Raw genomic sequence first — 26,387 nt, forward strand, 5'->3', positions numbered from 1 at the left:
CAGGGTTTACGTCCATGGTTTTCAACCTCTTTTGTTTCAACAACTAAAATTCAACATTTGGTGGCAAAGTATTCAGGAAAATTGAAGCCTCGATCAGCCATTACGTGGTCTCCTTGTTCAAGAAGGTCAATCAACCCAGAATTCTTTGTTATAACCTTGTCACTAGCACGACCCCCCCACACTCTTGATACAAATGTAATAGCCCCTGTTGGACTAATGCCAATTAGGAACTTCACAGTATTATGTGACTAGTAGTGGGAGTAGGGGATTGCTCGTGTTTGCAAACTAGTTGGCCTCTCAATGAACACTTCACTACAGTCTATTATACATCTGACATGTTGGAAAGCTGTAGTCTTGAAAAGGGTGAGTAGATTCCTTCTGATATCTTTTCTGGATGGCCACCGGACAAGGCATTGGAACTCTTTAGCCATTACCTCGAGCCATTCATGGAAGATGTATGAGACAGTTCCACAACTCACTCTGAAGCGAAAAGCTAGATCTTGATGAGTTAAGCCTAGACGAAGCTTCATCAGGACCACAAGAAACTGCTCAGGATGGGTAAGTATGGTTGATGATGCATTCCATTTTGTTGTCAGGTAAGTGAGAAGGGTGAAAAACACAGAGGCAGATGGTAGACCGGTGTAAAAATAAGTGTGCTTGTCATCATTTAAAATAAAATCGGACTTGCTACCAGACATATAATCTTGTAGGTGTTTTTCTTGAGATTCCAGTTTCTTCTCCAGTAAAGCCAGTTTTCTCTTCAATTCAGTGTTTTCATTTTGTAGCTGGTCAATGTCTGCCATTGACAGATCTGTAGGCCTACCCACCACAGCAGTGCATTCCTCTTCATGGTCAACATGGCTGACCTCTATGGAAGGTGAATCGATGGACACAACTAGGGATTGTCTACCCTGGCTTCTCTGGTACCTCTCCAACTTCTGGGAACCATGGATGTCTTCTTTGTGTGCAAATATTGATGGAACATAATCTGGGTGACATAGGTCCACTGATGGTGCACCTAAAATAAAACAAGTGACAGAAACAGTTAGTGTTGACAATACTGTACATTGCTGAGCATCATACATTCCTGGCATAATCCATATATGGTTACATGTACTGTACATCCCTGTGTACATGTTCATTCCTGTGTAAAAAGTACACTCTTTTTATGATAAAACCATGATCACATGAGACACAAACTGGGTCTAGAGGGTAGCATACTGGAGCAATTAAATTACTGTAACTTTAGGTTATTTATTATATAGTATATTGATGGAAAAACAATGTTGCGCTTGTGTTTTGGGTAATCTTTCTTAGGTTATCACAACTACTAGGGTAATGTAACGCTGTCAAGTAATTGGAAACGGGTGTCACAATACTAGTCAAAATGTAGCTAAAGCTGTCAACTAACGTTACAACACTGGCACCGTAGCATTGATCTAACGTTACAGTTTAGCTAGGTAGCTACAATCAATTTAGTGAAGTAATTTAGAACTATTGCAGTTTTTTTTTTTTTACTGGCAGCTAGCTATCACTTAACATGAGTTTGTTAGCTGAAACGAAGTCCTTCAACTCTTGCCTGGCTGCCAAGCCTCTCTTCGCGGTGATCCATGCTCGCTGTCTCCCCTCTTCTTTAGGAAACCGAAACATTTTTATTTTGGAGATTGCGTTTGTTCCTGAGGTCAGGTTGCACCCAACAGCGCAACAACCCGGACCCAACTTCAGTCTGCTTATCAGTCTCACTTTCACTGCGTTTGTAGTCGGTGCCATATTCGCCGGTAAAACCTAGCTAAATAGTAAACAAACGCAGCTGGACTGGAAGTTAACTTTGGGCCAGACGCATCACCATGACAACTCCGAGCGTTTGCTGAATCCGTCTATACATTCATTTTACATGGCATTTATCAGGCGTTACCCATATCCTTAGCCAAATCAAAGCCAATCATTTGAAAACTAAAGCAATTTAAAATCTGAACTCAGTGTCTGCAGTGACTATGAGATAGAGAGAGTGTGTCCGACATGGGAATGAATAGAAAAAACAAATATGCACCCTCAGTGAAACAAGTGAGACATTGGAGGCCTTTAAATACAGCTCGATTCCATATCAATATCTGTAGGCAGCGGTGTGGCCGCGAGACTATGAAGCTGGAAGCTAGCAGCTCCCTGATCCCCAGCCATAGTTGCTGCATGTAGCACGTCCGGAAGCTGAGTCTCAAATCCGGCCAGCTGCTTACATTTTTAAATTGCTCAATGCTTCAGTTTTTTTTAAGCTTTTACATAATACTCTTTTAATGACATTTGGCATAATGCAGATAATAGGCTACCTAGTTTAATTATCTGGTGTCTGTTGGGAGATTTACAGTTGTCTGACTTTGTCTCTATAAGACCCGACGCCTAGGTGGAAGCCAGTGACAGCCAATGAAGTTGCAGCATTATTAACGCTGTCCAAGGTGCTGAACAAGCTCAGGATTCCTGCATATGTAAGGGTTAATGCCCGACGAGGTGTCCATTGTCAGGTATTAATGGACGACGGCGAGGCGAGTGAGAGTGGATCCATTCCTCCAACTCATCAAGGAGGACATAAAATATCAGAGAGAGGCGTGAGGAGGGAAGCAGAGGCCGAGGTCAAAACGGTTTTTTTTTTTTTACTGTTGGAGAGGTTGGCGGAAAAATAAAAAAATAAAGTAAATTAAATGTAACTGGTTTTGTCTTTGCCCCTTTTTTAATTATTCAATATAAACTGTCTATGTCCATTAAAAAAAAAGTATTGTTCTTTAGACTGCAGTAGAAAAAACTTGGTAAGTAACAAATAACTAGCATGTGAAGCCTAGAACAATGTATTGAACAATATCTTCACCCTTATTTACGTTTTGTGGTTAGGTATTCCAAGCTCTACAAAAACATTCATTTCATCTTGGTTACAAAAAATACATTTATATATTAACAACTGTATACATGAAGCAAAACATTAATTCAAACAACATTCTCATATCTACAACTATATACAACAACTTAAACATTTACAACTCTATTCAACAAGACCAACAACAGAACAACAACAAGCGGCCATCAGCTACAGCTGCCGGTGCTGCTGCTGCTTCAAGACTGCAGACAGAAGAAGAAAGTTTAGGTTAGACCAGTGGTAATCCAATCTGTCCTGTAAGATGATAATTGTATCTAATGTATCTAAAACAGTTGCAGTATATTTAATATTGTATCAAGAAGGTAAATAAAATGTACTTAATGTACTAGTAATGTACTTTATTATGGAACTGACCATAAAAAAAACAGTGTTTACCAATGGTGTTGTTAAATGACTTTTCATATGTTGGTTACAGCGTTACAGTAGTTTAAGGATAATTGCTAGCTGGTAACTTTGAAGTATGTTATTTGTCTTAATAGAAACAAAAAACTTTCTTTTATGTAATAAAATAATAATTCACCTGGGAAAAATAGTTATGGTCCAGAGGTGTCGCACGCAGTGCAGACACCTCGTTTGGTGTGATAAGGGCCAGGTGGAAATACCCAGGTGGAGGGTAAGTCCCCCTAGTGTAGCTGGGGCTGTTCTTCAGGATGCGTGCATCACGCACGCAGAGGTGTCAAGTAACTAAGTACAAATACTTTGTTGCCTTACTTAAGTAGAAATTTTGGGTATCTATACTTTACTGGAGTAATTATTTCACAGGAGACTTTTTACTTCTACTCCTTACATTTTCACGCAATTATCTGTACTTTCTACTCCTTACATTTTAAAAATAGCCTTGTTACTCCTATTTCAGTTCGGCTTGTTTTCATTCATTGGGGCAGTGGTAGCCTAAAGGTTAAAGAGCAGCGCTTGACCCCCATGCTACACTTTTTCACCAGGTCACACACTCTCCTCCCACTACATGCTCAACTGATCACTAACCAGTTGTTTTTGTTTTTAACATGCTAGTAAGGATTGTGAATTTAATTGCTTGTCCAGTCAATTCATTGCCCAGTAATTCAGAGCCCATTTTCCAGTTCTTGATGTGATAAAATCTCCAGCATGTGATCAAGATATCACACTATCCTGTCTGACCATTGTCCAATGGAGTTAGAGAAACAGAAACATTGACCCTGACGTGATTTGAACACGCAACCTTCTGATCTGGAGTCAGACGCGCTACCGTTGCGCCACAGAGTCTAGTGACAAGTCCAACACTGGGGGGAGACATTGATTAAAAACAGTGTAGTAGTCAGTTTAAAGGTGAGTTATAAAGGCTATTTTCAGGTTCATACTTGTGTTTTGTGTTTCTTCTAGGACATGTTTATATACTTTGATATTCAAAAGACATATTTTTCATATACGGCCCATGGGTGCAGCACCTGTACTCTGTTGTAGAGCTGTCTCTTCAAAATCCTTCCTAAAAAGCCCAGTCTGCTCTCATTGGTCAGTGTTTCCAGGTCTCTGCATCATTGGCATCTGAAGCTTTTAAACCAAAAACTAAACAACCAGACAAGTTACAGCAGGAATGTGATCTGAAATTGGGGAGAAATGAACCTTATGTCTACCACCAATCTAGACGTTGTACTGCCCTCTGCTGTTTATAATATGCGGCTACAAGCTCCCCTCTGCCTTCCTGCACTAAATCCAGATGGGTCACCAAAGAAGCTTTATAAAGCCCTGAAGGTAAGTTGTGGTTAACATGTCTCCAACAAATCCACCAGTTAACCATAATGTTAAAGATTCAGTGGCCTACTATATAAATATGGCAGGGAAGATAAATTAGGTATTTTCTCCATATCTCTTAGGAAGTGAGACAACTGACCCAGATACGTTTCTTGCTGAACACCTGTATCCAAGGTTCCAGGGGAGTCGGGCCACGAGGTATGGGAAGGAAAGTGAGGGACTTGCAAAGGAGCATATTAAAGAGAGAGGCTGCAGGGTGATAGACAAAGGGTTGGTGGAGTGTGCAGGAGACCCATGGCTGGCAGCTAGCCCTGATGGTATCATTGATAATAAGCTACTAGAAATAAAATGCCCCATCACCCTCAGTGCATGCACATCCATTAATGATGCATTCACTGCTAAAAACCAAGACATCAGAGTGGAAGACGGGCAGTACATTATGAACCCAAAAGGCCCCAAAGGCTACTATAGTCCGGTACAGTTAGGGATGCACTGTCTCGGGCTACAAACAGCCAGTCTTGTTATCTGGACCCCACTACAACACCTGGAGCTTGATGTGCCTTATGATTATCATACCTTAATTTACCTTCGTAGTTATACACGGTAGCTATTTCCTTTTCTAGACTAGTGGATCGAATAATCAATTGATTTACAAAGTAAGATATCAAATAAAGATTATAGCTGATATTTTCCCATACACTATAAAACAGCATTTTCCTTAGGTTATTATTCCGTATTCTCAGTAGCATGCTGAGATGTTTGATTTCTTGTGTCGTTCATTTTTGGGGTAGTCTACGCTGATACAGCGCTGACTACAGGTGCCAGCATCCCAGCATGATGACTGAGATTGAGGATGTTATTGTTCGCCAGCCTGGACAACTTTGTTTGTGTGATGATAAGCCAGAGCACATGAAAATATTATAATTATAATATTACAAATGTAATATTTTAACAACAGTATTTTTTATTTAATAAATAGCGTAAGTATAATAACAGAAACAACAAAGAAAAATAAGAAAGTTTCTTATACAGGCCGTCCTGTATTTCCCCAGACCTTGTTGAGCTGAAACACAAAATTAGAAAAAATATCCCTGCTGTAATCTTGCAAAATCCTTAAGAAAGAAATTCTTAATTGTTGAAACAGATTCCAAGCTTTTATTAGTTCATGTTGTCACATCCTCAGATCATCCCTTAAAATTGTAAATGTCATCCAACTGCAACACCTTTAAACTGCAAATATCTCCGACATTGGGTGGACGTCTTTTTTTGCTGTGCTCCAATAACTCCATGAAGGAAACTCTGTAGATCCACATGGGCTATTTCGACACAATTTGATTTTGAGCTTAATCTAAATCCCAGCTGTCTGTGTACTGAACACATCCCCTGAAGACAAAATGAAGGCTGCAGCTGTGTTGCGTTGGCTTACATTTTAGTGTGCTGTTTAAGTACACACCAGAAGTGTTACAAAAACTGTGCAGTGTTACATTTATTTGAAAACTAATAACTAATGTGATTATGTAGTTTTAGCCTTTTATATTACATTACATTTATTTAGCTGACGCTTTAATCCAAAAGCGACTTAATAAGTCCATTCAACCATGAAGATACTGACCAAAAATTGCAAGAATCATGCGAATACATACTATTCATCAGCAAAGTGCTACATTCTAGAAAAAAGAGATAAACTGGAGATTATTATTTTTTACAATGATCAAAATAATAAATAGAATAAATACTTACTCACACTCTGTTGCTAGTTGCTTTTGTTTCCAACGTTACTTTTATTGTAGGTTGTTGTAGCCTATTTAGGTGTTTGTTTGTGTGATTCTTTTTATTGTAGAAGTTTCCATACTGTACGCTTTTATTGTGAAAAATAAAATAGTCCGGAAGAGTAGAGTGCACTGATCATAAAAGAGTTCTGATAATACATAGAGACAGAGAATGGATGTATGTTATTGTTATTAAACGGCTATGTGAGAGGGCAGGTCTGACCCACAACTGACATTTCTACTACATAGCACTGCATAGCTGTTTACATAGTCTGGAGCCACTTTTTGTACTTTTGTAGCAATGGCGACTTGTGACGACGTGCGGGAAAATGTGAAGGTATGGTTCGTTTCGGACTCCATGTTAGGAAACAATCCGATCACGACTGTTTTGTGGTTAGTAGCCTATCCTGTCATCTACTGGCTTGACCTCTCTGGGTCCTGAAACAGTGGCGAGCTCGGAGAACAAAGTGACACGGAGCAGTTCAGTTCACACATAATGTTCTAAAGGTTTAATAACACACACACATTTTCTAACAATCGCTCCATTCATTTAGACGACGTGAGTAGATAGATACTCAGGGGACAGGAGGATTGGGTCACGGTTGGTTCACACATTCAAGAAGGAAAACAGTGTTAAAATGTATCATATTCAATAAAACAGACGAAAGAAGCTTAAATTTGTTCAGAATTTTCACAGAATGGAATGTAACATATTCACAACATTCCGTTCAGTTTATCTTCAGTTCAGAGTTCAGTTTTTCTTCAAAAGCACTTCTGACATTGCATAATAGTCGCTCAGTCATGTATGATACCCCACTGAATATTGTCCTGAAGTTGAAAATACCATTTCTCATGTGTTTATCATTTATGGTCCTTATGTTATTTGATTACCGTATGTAATCTCTGTCAAATAATTTATAATCTTAAAGGTGATATGGTTAAAGGTCCATATGTAATGGAGGATGTGGTTTTCGCAACACAAGTTTCCATTAGTTAGACCTGTAAAGCAATGTCAAAGCATGTGTAAAGACGGTTGTTGACCATATAACTTAGGCCTACCTCATAACTTTGTCTTTAATTGCTCTTGTATAGTTTATTTCTTTTCTTTACTTCTACTTGTATGTATATACCTCTTTATTTTAGTTATTATTCTTTTTTTTACTTCTCTCTTTATCCTGACATATTTACAGTCTTTGTGCTGCTGCAACACCTAAATATCTCCTCTGTGGATCAATAAAGGCTTTATCTTATCCTACATGTAAACTATTATGCGTGCAGAAGTACTATGGCAGTCGACTGGAGTCCTCTGGGGATTTGCAAACAAGTGCTGCCTCCTGCAGTTTATCTTGCCGCCCAGTGCCAACAAGTGTCACAGATGCACTGAGCCAGGTTCACCCAGAGGTAACCAAAAGGTACAGTGTGCAAAAATGTCTCACCTTTACTTTTGCATCATATGCATTTGCAGAAATAGCAAAAAATATATATATATATATAAAAAATATTTTGCATAATTCCCACACACAACTTTCTCACACACGCCATCAGGTGGTCTCATTGGTACCAGAGGTGCTAAGTACCTGTCTTCCTTGTGGGAACGGCAGGAATGGACTGTTTTGTGCTGTTTTTTGCTTCTTGTAACTGATTAGCTTAAATTTAGTGATTGAAATTACATCCAGCAGAGGAACTAGCTTCCTTTCTGGTCTTTCTTATTCTGTTGTCATCCTTTAAAGCACAGGACTATCTTTATAACATCTGTATGCTTCCCATCATAGCAGTGACTTTGTGGTTATGGACTGTTGTCATTAACGATACTTTTCTCCAGATTCTTCGGCTGTGGCCTTCCCTTTCCAGCGAAGCTTGAGGGCTGCAGAGTCCTGGACCTCGGCAGCGGCTCTGGCAGAGACTGTTATGCCTTCAGTAAACTCGTTGGACAGAGCGGACATGTCACAGGGATCGATATGACCGAAGAGCTAGTGATTACACACCCATATTCACATGTTTGATGCTTGATTTCTGTGCATTCTACTGACTTAACTAGCATTTCTTTAGGTCACAGCGTCTCGTCAGTACATCGAGTATCATCAAAAGAAGTTTGGCTATGAGAAGCCCAACGTCACATTTGTCCAGGGGTACATGGAGAAGCTCAGTGAAGCTGGCATACAGAGTGACTCAGTGGATGTTGTGCTGTAGGTTGAAAGCATGAATTCTACATGACCTGTCAGTGGACACTATAGTCTGTTACAATGAGACAGCTTTGATTAGTTGATAAACAAAACGGTTTTCCCTCATATATCCAGATCCAACTGTGTAATCTGTTTGTGTCCTGATAAAAGGGCCGTTCTACAGCAAGCTTACAATGTCCTAAAGGTTAGTCTGAAGAATTTCTACCAACCACATTAATGTGTAAAACAAAAAGTGTACAGGAACACACCGTTAATGGTTCTCATCACTCATTCTACACAGGAGGGAGGTGAACTGTATTTCAGTGACATGTATGCCAGCAAAGTCGTTCCCGATCACATGAAGGAAGATCCAGTCCTGTGGGGTAAAATAACATTGCATTATCTAAAATTTGAAGTATAAGAGAAGAATCCCTGCACCGCCTTGACTGTGACCTTTTGATTTCTGGCCTAGGTGAAGGAATGGGCGGTTCTCTGTTTTGGCAGGATCTCATTTCCTTGGCACACAGTGTAGGTTTCAGCACTCCACACCTTGTTTCAGCCAGCCAGATTGAAATCTACAACAGTGAGCTCAAAGCAAAAGCAGGTAACAAAAAGGTAACATTGACTTTTGATGACCTGCAAAGATAATATTCACTCTACAATTGAGCCAGTTCTTCATTTTGCAGGTGACGTCAGCTATGCTTCGGGCACGTATCGGCTCTTTAAACTGCCCCCAAGTCAAGTCGTGTCTGAGGCAATAGTGACATATAAAGGAACTGTGGCAGATTTCCTAGATCAGCTGGACTTTGATTCCTCCCACTGCTTCAAGGTATAACTAAAGTCCCACCAGAGAAGGCCAATGACAAATACTGAATTACTTTATCAATGTTTACACAAGGGATTCTACTAACCTGTGGCTTATTGTTCCAATAATAGAAAACGTTAGTCTATATGTGTTATACTTTTTTTTAATTTAAAAAAAATCCTGCATATTCACATCTAAAAATAATCAGTTATGTTGTTGGAAAGATTAGGTCAATGTCTTCTTTTGTGTTATGCAGAAAGATGTGGCAGTGGAGGTAAATGGAGAGATGGCAGCAATCCTCCAGAGATCCCGTTTCTTTCCGGATTTCAAAATCCAGATATCGGATAAACCATGGTCCAGCTCAGAGTCAACACCACAGGTAGCTAATTTTCTGGGTTTACTGTGGCTGAAATGCTTTTTAAAGGTTAACTACTGACTGCCTTCAGAGAGAAAGTAAAGTTGACCCACGTTTTGCATTCAAGAATCAAATGAAACTCAGGTTGCCTTAAGTTTTTAAAGAAAGAATAACTCTTTGTAGCAACTGCACAGTGAAACCTTTGATAGTAACCAAAGATTTGTTTCAGTATCATCCAAAAGTAACCGTGAACTTTCTTAATTTGTTCCTCAGTACTGCCACCTCAACCCTTTTCTGCTGGCTGACAAACTGGGATCCTCAGTGAGACAATGCTCCAAAACAAGCAAATAAAGATGAAGCTGAATACTGAGGAATCCTTCCTGAAGACTAAGTAGAACCATTGCAATAAGATTGTTTTTAGAGTTTAATTAGTTGAAGTCCAAAACATTAAAGACTAATCATTTGATGTGCTAGTCATCATCTACCTATTGTGATAGTGATGATAATAATAATAATAATAATAATAATAATAATAGTTAATATCATGGTTCACAGTTGTTTGACAAGATAATGCTGTCACAATAATATGATAGTAAGCGTCCAGATAGTAAAATAACATTTTATGTAATTGTTGTAACTTTCTATGTTTCAACCTACTTCAGTAAGTAAATGGACAAGGCAAAAGTTCTGTGTAAAAGTTCCAATAAAAGCATCTTGCCAGTGTTAATGCTTAACTGTATTCTGCTGTCAGTGTGCTACATGAGAGAGGAACTGGTACTGAAGTGTATAATTATAAGTATTTGCAGATTGATGCAAGAATGCAAAGACTACAGAGAGTGGACTACTGCTTGCAGGTAATGGGTGTTTTATAAAATGTTATACTCACAAGAGCACAAAAAGGCCAGTTTGACAGAAACAGGGACACAGACTCAAACCAGCAATGAATAACAAAAGCAGAAATAAAAATCCTAAAAAACATAACTGCACCTGAAGATTACACCATTGCAAAAGCACCTGTCAGACTGTGAAAATCTAAAACAAATGAAGTAGCAAAGGTTATCTACAGATGAACAATGATTAATGTAACAAACCATTTCAGGAAAAGTATCCTGACAGAAAACCCATCCTCAGGCTGACAACAGCGAGTATGATGTGGACAATCAGAGGTGTTGAAACTCCTGAACAGATCCGTTCAATACCTGAGCTTTAGCTATGGACCAAAAAGCATATTATAAAAAATAAATAAATAATAAGAAATAATAAAAGCACTTCATTTTAAGTAAGTAAAAGGTCAGATTACACAAAGTGCTTTCGTATTCTCTTCATGTGGATTTAAATTTCAAGTTGTATGATAAAGACTAAATAAGTTAAATGTCTGCTGCTAAACGTGTATGATCGATTTAAGCATTGAATTAAAAATTAAACTGGTAATGACAATAAAAGTTTAAAAAAATTCAAATTAAATTGTTGATAAACATGTGCATCACCATATTTGGTGAGTGCAGTATTTAAACTGACCTTTGTATTTTAGATTTTTTACTCATTAAATTACTCAGAAATATATTTTAACTAAGACAAGTGGAGTGGTGTGTATTTTCGGAATGTTTTAAGTGGATAAAATTACTATTATTATTTTACGAGGACTACTACCAAATACTATAAAATTAATGTTTATGGAATCTTGGAATTTCAAGTTCACAAAAATGTATGGATATATTTATGTTGTTGTGTAGTTAATATTAACCAGAGACGACCCACTTTTAGTACAGCTGTAGTTAAAACTTGGAATGAATACAAGTAAAACTGCTGTGTCATCCAGACTGTTGTGCTCCTTACACAGAGCTCAGAGTATTCCCATTGCACTAAGTGCATAAAGCTTTGCATGCTGCTATGGTAACAGTGCTCTGCATAAGAGAAGAGGTCTGATTGGCTTTCAGACGCCCTGAGGCAGTAAATGGAGCAACTCAATTTAGTACTACGTGATGGAGAGAGGAACAATAAGGAGAAAGACGACATCCTTCATCACTGAGAGGTGTTAACTCCTGGATACAGCACACCTCTGGTTACATCTGCAGCCAGCTCAGGTCATCAGCCCTGAACAGATGAGGAAGTAAGAAAACAAATATTCAGAAAAGAGTAGTATCCAGGTTATGAGTCACCCTGTGATTTGGGATTTGGGAAATGAATTATACCCCTGTGTAGTGTTTACATGACTGTTTACATCCCACAAGTCTCTGTCATGTCTATACCAACTGAGTTACAGCATAATAGTTAGCTGTTATAATCAATATTGTTCAATAAAAAAAAAAAATATGTAAACTAGCTCTTCCCAGTGAAAAGTTCTAAAAATGCACTGTACACTACCGGTCACACACAAAATGGCAGACAGACCAAGTTAGTGACAAGCTGGTGAACATAGTGCAGCTGCAGCATTTAGTTAAAGAGCCAGATATTTGGTGGATAGCAAAACAGAGCTAAAAGGAAAGTGAATATTGGTTTTTAATTCACCAGATGGACACAAACACGATGCAGTGTAAATATACAACATTTTTGCTTACAGGTTAGGCATATCAGCTTAAAAGGTTGATGTGGTCAAAGCTTGTTTCCGCTGCCCACAAGTGGCCAAAATCAAACAATAAGAACGACATTTACTCCCTAATGACATAACGCAGCTGCAGAATTCATTATAAATGTACCGTATTTAATGTGCATAAGGTAAATAAACACAGAGTCTAGTTTTTGTAAAAGCAGGATGCCACTCACTGAGCCTGAGCCTTTGTTAAGATCTGGCCAGTAGCCATCAGCTCTGCAAGACGAGCCACAGCAGGGTCAAACATCAGGCTGGCTGCAGCTACCACCACCTCATCTCTGTTAAAGGAGAAATGAAAGAATTCAGCACAAAGCATACAATCATATCCTGCTGTATCAGGAGTTATTCCCCCAGCTGCTCACTTTATGTAAAATGCCAGGAACTTCCTTTCTTCCACGCTGCCTTTGAATATGATTTCTGTGAATCCTTCTCCATAGCCTAGAATGAGGAAATGAAAGGAGACTTGGTATAGTGGGTTAAAATATTCTGATGCAATGATGATGAGTGACACTTGCCTCAATAAATACTCTACCTGTGTATCGGATGCTCTTTCCAAGTAAAACAGTCCAGAAGAAAGGAACAGACTCACATTTGGTGGGTGTCTTCAGCATGTTCAGGGCAGCTACTCTTCCTGAGGGTTAAAAAAAAAATACATGCATGATAAGGTTAAACCCAGGTATCAAATTATTTTGGATGGAAAAGATGCGTGATGCAGAAATATCTAAACAGAACTCAGCCTTAACGGCTACATGCAACACAATATGAAGCTGTGGTCCTTTGAATCCGTCAGTCTCTTACCTTGAGCTTGTGACATTTGCCAGTGGCCCACGTTGACCCTTTGGTCTCCACGAATGGTCAGAGGGAAAGAGGTAACATCTCCAGCACTAAAAATATCTGGTATATTGGTCCTCATGAACTGTTAACATAAAAGAGTTTATAGCAGGAGCCTTAACATTAGGCTCACAAAGATATGCATATACAGGATATTTACACAGCTATTCATTTCAGTCCCCTGGACACAATTAGCGGAGGGCTTAAGGTTAGGTATTAAGGTAATATACAATATTAATGTTTGGCCAAAATCAAACAATTAAAATTAACCGTAACAGTAACCGTATCAGGCTAGTCATAAATCCTAAGCTCTAAAGCCACGTTTATGATTCATTAGTTATGTCAGTGATTAAAGTTTGGATATGTTACCTAGCGTGTTAGTTACCTTGTCAACAATCACAGCTTTCCTTGAATCCACTTCCAACTTGCTTCCTGCCAAGAAGTCTGAATTGGGGATTACACCTGAAAAACAGAAATCTTTGTGAATTGCAAAGAACTGCTTGATTTTAATAACAAAATATGTATATTCCAACACTTTGAAGTAGAATATTAAAATTACCAATTCCAACAATTACCACATCAGCTTCCAGGACTATACCAGTCTTCAGCACCACCCACTTCACCTGGGAAAAAAAAAAAAAAGACTAATTTAGAGATCTACAATAAAATATACACTACTCTATTGTTTCAGTTACAACAAGCTTTTCTCACTGACATTTTAACATGTCAAAGTGGGAAAAACACAGGTGTAAGCAATCAAAAATTAATGATGGCTGGATTCCATTTACAGTAGCTGCTTAAGTGTCAGGGTCCTGGTATTGTTCATGCTGACTTACTGTCACGCTGCCATAGCTTACTGAGACTAGATAGAACAGAGCCATCGTTAAGGTTATTAGTAACACCTATACTTTTCCTACCATGACATTAAAACAAGGTATATATGCTAATAGTAGAGTTACCTTGCCATTCTCCCCTTGGATCTCAGTGACTCCATCATTCATGTAGAACTTTACATTTTCTTCTTCCAACATCTTAAAAGAAGAAGCTGTGTTTTAAAGTGTTTTTCGATTTAATAAAAGATAATAAATAAAAAAATAAAAAACTTTTAGCGATGACAGTGACAGACTACCATCACTATTGTTTCTTACTTGTATACACATTTTGCCGATCTCTGGCCCCAGAGATCGCTCATACGGGTATCCGGAAGTGCCAACCACGGCCACACTGGCAGCTTTGCCTGATAAGTAGGATGCCACCTCCATACCTATTGTGTATGAAAAACACTTCAGCTGCAGTCTGCAATACTGGTGTGACTACATGTGTTGTAAAGTAGCTTTATCTTGCACAAATATTTACATAGCATATTTAATATTGAGAGATGTGACTATGAACAAGGTAATGTCACCCTCAAAATGTAGCATCATGTCAACATAATAACACAAAAGCAAAGATGCACATCCTGCTAGGTTGAGAGAAACTGAATGTGGTAACCTATGAAGGAGGCTCCGATCACAACAGCTTTCTGGCCCAGACAGGAGTTGTGAATCTCTTTGGCGTCTTCATATCTCTGCAGCAACTTTACTCCCTTCAGGTCCCAACCAGGACAGCCGAGCGGCCGCGCTCTGTGAACCAAACAAAGACTTCACTGCATTTTGCTGTTGTCAGAGCTATGTTTCCATTGTCTTTCATGTGTTCAGTAGGCTAACCCAAGTGTGACAAAACAATCTAAAAATGTGCTTCTGTTTGTAGAAGACTTGAGGAACAGGATGATGACTCCTACCTACAACCAGTTGAGATCAGAAGCTGGTCGTAATGCTGCAAAGTGCCGTCACCCAACTTCACCACCTTATCAGCTGGGTTCACCGACACCACCTGCAACACAACAACACTTTTCTTAACATGACCAAAGAGAGGATCCGTTTTTCCTCAAGGCAGTGAGAATACATCACAAATAAATTGTCCTTCTTGCTTCTCACCTCCTTCTGTGTCCACACCTCAATCCCATACTGTTGATAGAAGTCACTTGGTCGGAGGAGGATGCTGCTGCTGTCCAGATTCATAGCCTGAAAAGAGGCAATGCCATTTGCTAAAAACTTACATCCAAAACACAAACGGAACACAAAAGGATCTACTTACTCAAAAAGACAAACAAGGAAGGATGAAAACAGGTTACCTCTCCTCTCTGATTGAGTTCTCACCTTACTCAGTTTGGGCTTGTCAAATGGAGGCAGGTTGTCTCTGGTTACCATAATGATTCGACCTTGGTAGCAGTTCTGCCGCAGTGTTTCAGCACAAACCAGGGAGGCAGGGCCTGAAATCCCAACATTTATATTCAGTGTGCAATTTTTCAAAGGGTACATTCAGTGATTGAGTTTATAGCAGGCACACTAGACTACCAGATTTACTTGAGCACTGGTCTCTTTTTTAATCCTACTAGAAGGGATTTGGGAGACCCCCCAAATACATACTTATTATTTTTTTTATGTATCCCTTATATGTATTAAATCTAGTTCCTTACCTCCTCCAATCAGCAGGATAGTGTGTTTAATGTCTGGGACCATGCTGCACATCTCCTTCACCCGCTTCTTCAACTTCAGAGACTGAGAGACACAAATTGTACATGTAATTGTACATTTCAGCACAGGCAAGAAAACCAACTAAAAAAAAGTCCCCAGCAAACATATATTCCAAAATAATTGTAAATGATTTAAATAAGGATCCCCATGTTCAAAATTTTATTTAATTTGCCATCACTTACATTTTTGTTGATGGAAACATACACCTTTCCATCCTCAACTTTTACCTGTAAAATAAAAAACAGAAAGAAATAAGAAAGAAGTGTAGTTACAGAATGTTTTTTTTTTTTCCTTTTTCTTTCAAAAGTGTATAGCTCAAAACACAGAGGGAGTCATTTGTCTACAAGGCCAAAATCTGTGTTTCTGGACAATGATCTTTAGCAAATGAAATGTTGACACCCATTTTACCAAAAAAAAAGGAATTGTGGTACAGTTTGGTAGTAAATGGTTGTAAGCTACCTTCCATCGAGACATTCAATCTAATCTTTCATCTATTAAATGACTGCATGTTTTTGTTTAAAATGACAGCTTTCAAATTTAAATCCATGGTTTGGACAAAGTGTTTTTGTACCAATTACATTGAAATAATGTGCAAGTAGACCATCTCAAATGTGACTAAATTTTAAACTGGAGGGAAACTCTCTTCTTGATTTCATGCATATTAAAAGAGCAGTAAATTGCTCTCTACCGACATGTTTTACCTTATAACTAGGCAGACAGTCCAGACCTGGATACTCTTCGATATCTCCAGTTCTGACATTAAAGCATGCACCATGAAAGGGACACCTCACCCTGTCACCAACAAGTGCTCCTGGATTATTAGAGAACATGCAATTAACACTTCTCAGATTCAATGCAACATATTTAATGAAGCTATTATTTTAGATATGGGTATATAGAGATCGAAGGTTTACCTTTGATAAGAGGAGCATTGTAATGAGAGCACTGGCTTCCAACAGCACTGTACTGACCCTGAGTACGGACAAGCAACACCTTCTGGTCCCCCACGGTCACTTCCTTCATCCTTTGTAAACACAAAGTGTGTGTGTGTGGGAGATAAATTGTGAAGAAAAAAAATCTTGAGTTCATGAAAGTTTGGAACATCATCACTGATAGCAGTGGCTATATCAAAAGTCTTTGACTTACTGTCCATCTTTCAGGTCAGCCTCCTGACATACCATCCCAGTCACCTGCTCCTGATACTCATCTTGGCCCTGATGCATTACTGTAAGACATGAGCCACATTAAAAAAACATGGCTATTGTTAGGCCGACAGGCTTAAATTATAACTGGCTTCCGGTGGACCATGAACCGGTTCTGCAAAGGAGACACATGATACAGGCACTGAAGAGTTGCATGTGTAGTTTATTTTCAAGGTATATTATGTCATTAATCTTTGTTTACTCTTTATTTTAACCATAGGGTCAAAATAACCACAGATTAATTCCATGGATGAGCAATTTGTGCAACATTTATTTAACTGTTGTTAAGCCTGTTTGCTGTGTTTTCTTTGAGAGACTTAAATTCTTGAATGCTATATGGTGTGGTTGTTCATCTACACCTTTAGGGACAAAAGACAAAACATACAATACAGACAAATTATGATCATGTAAGATAAACAACAAACATGCAAATAAAAAGCTAACACATTTCGCGCTGTAGGCTATTCTTTGTCCACGCATGAAGTGGATATTGCTGTGAAGCTGACCGAATACAAAGTGACCTGAAGGCGTGAAATCCAACATAGCAAAACCGGCTTTTCAACAAACTCCCATTCTTCACCTTTAGCACAGTCCTCTCTTTTCATGTAATACATGTAGGCTATAGCTAGGCTACATTCATTACTGAAACGTGAGACCTCCATACATGTAGCTGTGCTGCTCACCTGCTTTCTTCCGCCACAACAGTCAGAAATGATGCGTCTGCCTCGAATCCTCGGCAGTGTTGTCCGTAGGAACAAACACACGTGGGTCGGGTCGTTAGGAGCGAGCGCAGAACTGCCCGCGTGACAGCCAGCCGGAATCACATGCTACCCGCGCGCTCCTCCCACAACCTATACCCACCCACACCCATGGATAAACTGTTAAAACCATGATTCAAACACTCACCCTCACGGATAGTCTATAAGATATTATAAGTATAAATTATTGGGAATAACTGAGGAATATCCGTGTAGATTGATTTTGTTCCGATGAGGAGGAAATATGCATTTATGTTGATATTGTTCAGTTGTCGCATCCTTTTGGCAATATAGGTGGCAGATTGGTTATCTGAACAAGCAATCCTATTAGGCTACCTTCATCCCCTCTTAACATTATTTTGGGTTTTCAAGATGATCAAAATACATTATTGAAGACTGTTGTGTTCAATGTGCTCGGCAAAGTTTACATAGGCCTATAGCCACTCAAGTCAAGTTCCTTCATTTTTGTTCTCAAACATTAGCCTATTGTTTACAGGAAAATATAATTAGACTACTAAAGATAGAGCAAAAAGCTCAGAATAAATAAATGGAAGATCCTGACAATATAAAAACTTTAGACATCATAATCTAATAGTATCTGTTTTTTTTATTTCCTAATAGGCTATAGGATTACGTATTTATTTGAACTGAAATAGAAGTGATTTGTTCTTGTATTACAGTTAGGCTACATATAGTACTTGACATGTGTACAGTATATGTGTATATATGTCTTTTTTTAAATTGTATAGCTATGTAGGCTATTTGTTTTTTATGCAAGATAGGCTGTGTTTGCTATTTGTTTCATGTTAACAATAAATAGGCTAATTAAAAAGCAGACCGAAAATGCAGCTTGATGAGTGTGTATCCCAGTCACTCAGCCAATAACATTGGCCCTAAAAAATAATTGTATATTCACCTACATGTATAGGGTATATCTCAGTCAGTCTCACTCAGGTGGGGCCTTCAAGAGACCAAAACACCCATTCACTTTTACTTGCTGACAATAGGCTACCAATGACAGGACAATTAAAGGGCCCTGAGTGGCAGGCTGCTGTTTAAATGACCTTTTACCGGATGGTGGCGCCGTGTCACCAAATATTAGGCTACAGCAGTCATTCATGTCCATGGCCAGGCTTTCTCTTGAATGAGCGCAGCGATGTATTTTCCCCACTTCCAATGAATGAATCAACAGTGAAAAGTCAAATAGTCTTTTTCATTAGGTTTCAAGTCCACTTATAATATCAAACAATAGGCTAATAGATTTTGTGGTAAATCGAAGTAGGTACCCTGCATGTCATGCCATGCGTTACATATTCTCTATGTGACTACTATTCCCATAAATCCACGATGGTTTGTGACCGAATGAGGAAGCAATGTTGCCTTCATGTGCTATCGTATACGTCGGACCGTAGCCTAGGCTACTTTATGGTGCATTTTATAGTGTTTCTGAAGGTGATTTTGAAATTGAATCACAAAGAGGATTAGACTGATGCGATTATTGGGTGTGTTTGCTTGATCAACAGGTACTTCAGGCTTTCACAGGAAATAATTAGTCTAACCAGTTTTTGGAAAGTAGCGTGTTCAGGACTGGGTAGCCTACCTTCAGATTTGTTTTGGGATATTTGTCCCTATACAACACCTGAGTTTTAGTAAACATAAACAGCTTTTTTTGTATACAAAATCCTTCTATATGCAGTACAGGCCAAAAGTTTGGACACACCTCATTCAATGTGTTCCTTTATTTTCATGACTATTTACTTTGTAGATTCTCACTGAAGGCATCAAAACTATGAATGAACACATATGGAATTATGTACTTAACAAAAAAGTGTGAAATAACTGAAAACATGTCTTATATTTTAGATTCTTCAAAGTAGCCACCCTTTGCTTTTTTCGATAACTCTGCAAACCCTTGGTGTTCTCTCAATGAGCTTCATGAGGTAGTCACCTGAAATGGTTTTCACTTCACAGGTGTGCTTTGTCAGGGTTAATTAGTGGAATTGTTTCCCTTATTATATGTTTTCAGTTATTTCACACTTTTTTGTTAAGTACATAATTCCATATGTGTTCATTCATAGTTTTGATGCCTTCAGTGAGAATCTACAATGTAAATAATCATGAAAATAAAAAGGAAACGCATTGAATGAGAAGGTGTGTCCAAACTTTTGGCCTGTACTGTATATCTTGGAAATATACCTCAAAGTTGGCTGAAAGAGGACAAACACTTGATAAATGCAATGCTGGTGGCCAGTAAAAAGGCTATACCAGAAAATGGCTACTACCAGTGTCCAGCAATTACTTCATGGAGAGATATTGTAACAGAAATCTACAGATTGGAGCAGATTACAGCTCATGTTAACCGAAAAATGGAAACATTTCTTGAACACTGGCAGAAGTGGTACAACTATGTTTCAGATGAATGGCCTGATTGTATTTCTTCATTATATTGAAAATAGTATAGTTTTGTTATAATGGTGTTATTTTTGTTGGCTCATTTGTACATCTGTTTGTTTATCTCATATCTTAACCTCTATACTTGAATAAGTAAAATAATAAGTATGTGGTTTGTCATAGAATCTAACATTCTTGGCGATAGTTTCTGATTTATGACATTTCCGAGCGCACATGAACGTAACATAACACATGTAACGTGCTCTTGGCCGCGCCCATTTGTAGTAGGGCGGAGGAAGACCGTCGTTTGGTTTATGTTGATTTTGAAAGTTACACAAGCAAGAGAGATGAGGTTTTACAACAGGGACGGTTTCACAACTGTACACAAGGTTTAATGCTGACATTCGTCACTCACTTCCACCGGTTAACGTTACACCTGTGGCAACAGAGCTTTCTTTGAAGGGATTATTACAGAAAAAGATCACAAACATTCAATCTGGAAATCATTTGACAGACTCGTACACGCCTTCTCTCTTTCGACAATAACCGTGAAAGAAACACAAGCTTTTTTTTTCGCGTTTCACAAACCTCTTTGAGTGATGTAGCCAGACATTATTGGGAGTATACAGGCTACTAACGTGATTGTCTCGGTCGTCGCAAACAAGTAGCTTATAGGCTCCGGAGCGTTACCGCTTATATTGGGGACAAGTGTGGCCAGTGAGGTCTTCTTTTATTTCAGCCATGGAGTTGAGTTCAGTGATCTTAACCACCGGGAGCTCTGTCGGATTTTTCAGACTCGTCAACGTTGTGGTCAGAAAACTGCCCATGCCTGAATCTGCCTGCAGGAATGCATGGAAATGGAGAAATATATCTACATCATTCATGCACAGTTTTATCACTGCGATATGGGCAGTGCTTTGGTGAGTTAAACTGAACAAAAACTGTTTTAATGAAGTCAGGATCATTGGGAATAGAACGGTGTTGGTGTGGTTTTAGAAGTGGATGCTGGCTTATTTTTGGCGCGGTTGTATTCAAAAATTTGGTTTAAATATATTTTGCCTTCATTTTTATGTTATTTGACTTTTTATTAGGCTATCATTGACCGACTTGATTTTCGCCATGCTGCTTGACCCAGACCCATTTAGCCTAAAAGTATTCATAGTATTACATATAACATTAGCCTATAGATAGCATCGATTTAAATATGATGTAATAGAAGCTTATGACTAGCACTGATAACCCAATTATCTGCATTAAAGTTGACTTTGTTAATTGTAAAGATATCACTCTGGAGGGGGCCCGGATAGCTAAAGTTAGGTAGAGCGGGCGCCCATATATAGAGGTTTACTCCTCAACGCAGCGGGCCCGGGTTCGACTCCGACCTGCAGCCCTTTGCTGCATGTCATTCCCCCTCTCTCTCCCCTGTCGTACCTTCAGCTTCCCTGTCAAAAATAAAGGCTCAAAAAGTCTTAAAAAAAAGAAAAGATATCGCTCTGAAGTTCCTCAAACTGTAAAATAGCCTACACATTTGATATGATTTATCTGACGTGTGTGTTTAAATCTTTTCAGCTTCTTCCTTCACCCACAGATGGCTGAAGATTTGATAGAAACTCACTCTGTGTTTTCTCACGCTTTGGTGTCTTTTTCGATCGGTGAGTAGCTTGTCAGCACTTCTACAGTGTTCAGTAACAAATTGTGTCCTGTGTCTGAATGGGCTGGGTGGTGGTGAAGGGGAGGGCTAGAGAGAGCGCGCCCATAGGTGCTGCCATCATAAGGGGAAATGAGGAAATTACATTATCCATCCCAGCTAGTCTCCTTTTAGTTCATGTAAAAAAATGTACCCAGCTGATACAAGTCTTAACTTGGCACATACTAATTAGTTTAATATACATTAACACAGTGTTTGCATTACCTGAAGTAACATGGAAAGCTCATTTACATGTTTTGGCGTGACTGAAGTTCACTTGTCCTATAGCTAGTTGTTGTTATTGTTTTTTACTACTGAATTGCTTACTGGAATCCACCATTCAGACTACAGTGAATTTTACTATTTACTCTCTGTAAACCACGTTAGAGACTTGCAACACATGAATTGGATTTGCTTGATTTAATTAAGATTTCTCAAACCTAAGTTTGCATGCAACCCCACATTCGTAAAATAGCAACTATAACTTTTAAAAACTGTTTCTCAATAATCCTTAAAGTATTCCAGAGCAACTAATAGCACGTGAGCCCTCTTAAATCCACAAATGTATTGGATCCTGGTCAGTAAACAAGAGCTCCCCAAGGATTCCCAGGATGTTTGACATTCTTTCAGGAAGCCCAGCCCTGGACGCTGGCAAAGGGGCAGTTTCTGTATGTGAAGATCAATGGGGGGCATTCTTGTCAGTCTTTGGCACCAGGCATTACCCTGTACTGTATTGTGACATCACCAAGTCAGTAACTGCGGAAGAAGTCAGTTAATTAATGCGAGCCGTGCACGTCAGATGCCAGTGGTAACAGAAAGGGGAGTAATTCACGCAAAAACAAGTGGAGTGCTTCTCCTGTGCCCTCCCACTAGAGATGTGGCGTGATTCTGAGGCCTCAGCAAGCTGGAGTGAGGAGTTTTGTGCATTCAGCCCAGCTCGCTGTGATACCACGCTGCAAACCTCGCAGTGACATGCCTTGAATTATTCTCCACTTGTTGAATAAAGACCTTGTTCGATGCCTCGAACAGCGTCTTGCAGAGGAACCCGACTACAGTTAACTGTTCATGTGTGGAATACTTTTGTCATCACGTGCCATTAACACTCTCTACATTTTCCATGTTGTTATGAATAACCAATTTAAAGAATAATTATCTCTACCTGTTTTGTTCCACCCATAGAATGGAATAGTAAGTTACCTTCTAATAAAGAAATATAAGACGTGCTGATAGTGATAGCAAGTATTGCTCGGGCACATTTTGTTGATATAGTATAAAGAAGTTTTCATAATGCAGCTATGCAAGTCAGCTTTACACAGACCGCAGAAACAAAAAGCCACAGTAGTAAGATGTTTACTTGCCCCTGGAACTTGGCCAGTATCAGTCTAAGCCCGGTGTCTTAATCAGGTTTCTTTACTTAACTGGGCTATTCCAACAGAGACAAAATGTTCAGCCTGAAACCCAGTTGTTTGACGAACTGGGTTTAAGATCTCCACAGGATCTTGAATGGAAATAAGGAAATTAATTGCTTTGGAGGATTTCACTAGAAATCAATTTTTTCTTTGGTAGATTGCCAATAGAAAGTCTAGTAGTAGTCCTAGTATTATCAGATTCCTTTGTTCTTACTGTCACTCCTCATTCTACCTGTATAGTTTTTAATACAAAAGTGTCAAACAGTAGTAAATGAATCATTATAAAAACACAAGAAATGTTAGAGATGTCAGTTAATTGGCATTTTTATTTACAGTGTTTTTAGTTTTTTTTTTATTCAATTGGCTGCTGAAACATACATTGGTGTGGAGTTTCCCTGTCCATTGTCAATGCTCTTATGAAACCAGAACATGCAAATAAACCAATTCAATGCTTGATGGCAACCTTTTGATAATAATTTGTTATGTGGCTGGTAGCAAGTACATTTGTTTATGGTGAGACAAACCCAAACATGTCACCACATTGACCAAAGGGTCCTGGTGTAAAATGTCCAACACAGTGAGGTTAATTCCAGTCTCAGCAATGCCCTGAGCTCCCTCGCACCCATTCGTCCCCATCCTCAACACTTCATTATTTTTCGAGCATTGTGAATAGCTGTCACCATGGATACAGCAAGTGGTGGGGAAGGGGTGGGGTTGGTAGATATGAATAGCCCCTCTCCGAGACACATCTTGGTTGCCATCGCTGTCGTCATGGAAGCAGGGTCACACTTGAAATGCTCGAGGCTTCTCTTGTCAAATAAATCTGTCAGGCTTTTGTTGATTAATGAATTCCTGGACCTAAAACCTAAACGTGTCATTAACGTTGGCTAAATGCTCTCTGTCCTCACAGGTTACTTCATCAATGACTTCCTCGACATGGTGGTGAACCAGAAGCTGAGTCAGTCCTGGGAGCTTCTCTTTCATCACATTGTGGTAGGTCTTTCAAGCATTACGGTCACAGGTAAAAAATAATCTATATATTAGTTTAATAGTTTATACGGTCTATGGGTCCAACATTTTGGCCTAAGATGTTTCATCTTGACCGTTACTGACAGCCACTTTATTATCTGTGTAAGAAATCCTTTACCTGTAGCCTACCTACCACCCCGATGTATTAAATATTCAGTATATTCAGAAAAAACCCAGCGCGCTTGTCAGAAGCACATACATGGGAAAGGCAAAATACCCGTCTTTCTTGTCCAGTGACAAAGGGCAAGTGAGGGAGGAACAATGAGACAATCATTCCAGTTTGACAGCCCCCAGCCAAACCTTAAAATTTCGCTTCACTTCCTTGAGAACGTTTGAACTCCACCCGGCTAGTCCCTTGCCAACCACTTAACCACATCTAACTGTTTCCAGCAGATTCCCAGTCATCTTCATGACATGAAGTGTAAATATAGAACTACATCCTGATTGAATATTTTCTCTTTACGCTTATGGCAGCGTGACCCACCTCCAAGACTGTGCTAATGTTGTGTATTGCTTTCTGTTGTTAAGTTGTCATCTTGTTATTGTAGTGTATTACTCACCGAACGACAGCTGTTTATTAAAATTTTTGTTGGAAGTGTTTCTGACAGGATAGGAGTGGATGTGTACTGTACAGCAGCCACGATTTATGTGTGTGTTTGGGTGTTAACGCAGGCATGTTTTCAATCCAATGTATGTGGAAATATTTCTCTGCAGTATTAAGAAATCAGGCCACTGAGGACGTAGCTCGTGCTGCAAGGGAAAAAAGCATATCGCATGCTGACATTCTGGGTTACAGATTTATAAAAGAAAGACATTTTTAAAATGGTTGTTTACTTTTTGTACAAATACGGCAATATAAATGTTTACATACAGTGTAATATGAAGTCATTATCTGTCCTGATGAATATCACTTTAAGAGAAACATCTTGGCATTTTAAGTGTACTCTCTGGTAGCTATTTTACCACACATTCACCTGATTCGACTGCCAATCTCACAGTCGAATCTTTGCAGAGGTGTTATGAAACAAGGATCATGCCATTTTGGCTATATGGGGGAGTTCAGTGTCTGATATTGCATAGAATTACCGGTTTTTTCGCAATAAATTAATATACAACCTATTATAACATAACTATCAACATATAATGCTGTAAATAAAAATATGAAAAGAAAGAAACTTTTAAATAAATCTTTTTAAATAAATCTTTTTAAAGTGCGTAGATAAATCCAACCGCTCCATGACAGATATTAGTTTCACTTTCCATTATCTGTGACCGATGGAGGAGCATCTTGGTGTGTAACAAGTGTGGGTGCACTTTGACATTGTAAAAGATGACCCGAAATATTTCTTTTTCAATTAATCTTCTACACCCTTGCAGCACTTTCTATTGCCAAGCCCCCCCCGTTTAGAGGCACACCTCTAAAGTAACTTTTTGCCAGGTGAGAACCATTTTCAGTGGTGGAAATGCTAAGGCTCATTCAGGATTAGTTGTGGGAATCATCTTCCACACCCACCCGTTGTTGGTGGCAAAGGCCCAACAGAGTTTGAGAGAATAGCTGTATTGTCTTTTTTTTTTTTTTTTTTTAATTGTTTTTTTTTTTCCGCTTCACTTCCTTAAAGCCTGGTGAATGGATGTTTTGGCTAGGCCAGCTGTACTCAAATTTTCACTGGAGTGTGGGAGGGACATAGACTTCTTTCCCATTGACATGGCTTTCTGTGTTTCTCAGCGAGCTTACTCTCTTTTTCTATACTCCGTTCGTTTCCCTATTGTACCAACATCAAGACTTTCATTCATTCTTCTCTACAATGTTTGCTCCCTGATTTCCACGTAGGCCATCCTCCAACTCTTTTGCTACCTTGTCCTCATCTGGCCCCATCTTTTATATTTTGTTGACTTTTTTCTTGTTTCGTGTGCATGAAAAATGCAGCTATTATAAATTAGGTTATTTTGCTAAATGTTCATGAAGGGTTGTGAAGCAAATCTCCTCCTCGTATGATTAATCTTTCGCCCCTAAACCCCCTTTTCTTACATTACTAGTGTACAGTCTACCTTTTGCCTGGACACATGACATGACGCTGTCATATACAAACTAAAAATGTAGATGTGGGGATGTGGTTGACGAACTCCTTTTTGAGGCAGATGGAAACATCAACTTGACATTAGTTGATTTAC

General features: G+C 38.9%; 3 protein-coding genes and 1 non-coding gene across 4 annotated transcripts in view; 2 read left to right on the forward strand and 2 right to left on the reverse strand.

Moving 5' to 3' along the window:
* Positions 1-4,093: 4,093 nt before the first annotated feature.
* Positions 4,094-4,165, reverse strand: trnaw-cca. The gene has a single exon. It is a non-coding gene; the product is annotated as a tRNA-Trp (tRNA).
* Positions 4,166-6,538: 2,373 nt separating this feature from the next.
* zgc:153372 (uncharacterized protein LOC767695 homolog) lies at positions 6,539-10,476 on the forward strand. The gene is made up of 10 exons (XM_039826443.1): positions 6,539-6,757; positions 7,699-7,832; positions 8,243-8,393; positions 8,470-8,606; positions 8,718-8,787; positions 8,884-8,965; positions 9,055-9,186; positions 9,269-9,411; positions 9,644-9,766; positions 10,016-10,476. The coding sequence occupies exons 1-10, from the start codon at positions 6,722-6,724 to the stop codon at positions 10,091-10,093; spliced, it is 1,086 nt and encodes a 361-aa protein (XP_039682377.1). The 5' UTR covers positions 6,539-6,721; the 3' UTR covers positions 10,094-10,476.
* A 108-nt stretch (positions 10,477-10,584) lies between these two features.
* aifm4 (apoptosis inducing factor mitochondria associated 4) lies at positions 10,585-17,767 on the reverse strand. Its single transcript, XM_039826430.1, has 19 exons — positions 17,625-17,767; positions 16,886-16,964; positions 16,654-16,763; positions 16,441-16,550; positions 15,922-15,966; positions 15,682-15,763; positions 15,362-15,474; positions 15,140-15,226; positions 14,944-15,035; positions 14,655-14,785; positions 14,312-14,427; positions 14,123-14,194; positions 13,723-13,786; positions 13,549-13,625; positions 13,131-13,248; positions 12,865-12,963; positions 12,695-12,770; positions 12,506-12,610; positions 10,585-11,836 (listed from the first exon to the last, which is right to left on the reverse strand). The coding sequence occupies exons 2-19, from the start codon at positions 16,960-16,962 to the stop codon at positions 11,806-11,808; spliced, it is 1,605 nt and encodes a 534-aa protein (XP_039682364.1). The 5' UTR covers positions 16,963-16,964; positions 17,625-17,767; the 3' UTR covers positions 10,585-11,805.
* A 2,633-nt stretch (positions 17,768-20,400) lies between these two features.
* Positions 20,401-26,387, forward strand: part of tlcd2 (TLC domain containing 2) — a 24,157-nt gene continuing 18,170 nt past the window's right edge. Inside the window, exons 1-3 of the mRNA XM_039826453.1 lie at positions 20,401-21,010; positions 21,660-21,742; positions 24,097-24,179. Coding sequence (XP_039682387.1) covers positions 20,832-21,010; positions 21,660-21,742; positions 24,097-24,179 — 345 coding nt within the window. The 5' untranslated portion in view covers positions 20,401-20,831. The remainder of the gene's footprint in view (positions 21,011-21,659; positions 21,743-24,096; positions 24,180-26,387) is intronic.

This window comes from Perca fluviatilis, chromosome 2 (assembly GCF_010015445.1).
Source record: "Perca fluviatilis chromosome 2, GENO_Pfluv_1.0, whole genome shotgun sequence".
NCBI classification, from domain to species: domain Eukaryota; kingdom Metazoa; phylum Chordata; class Actinopteri; order Perciformes; family Percidae; genus Perca; species Perca fluviatilis.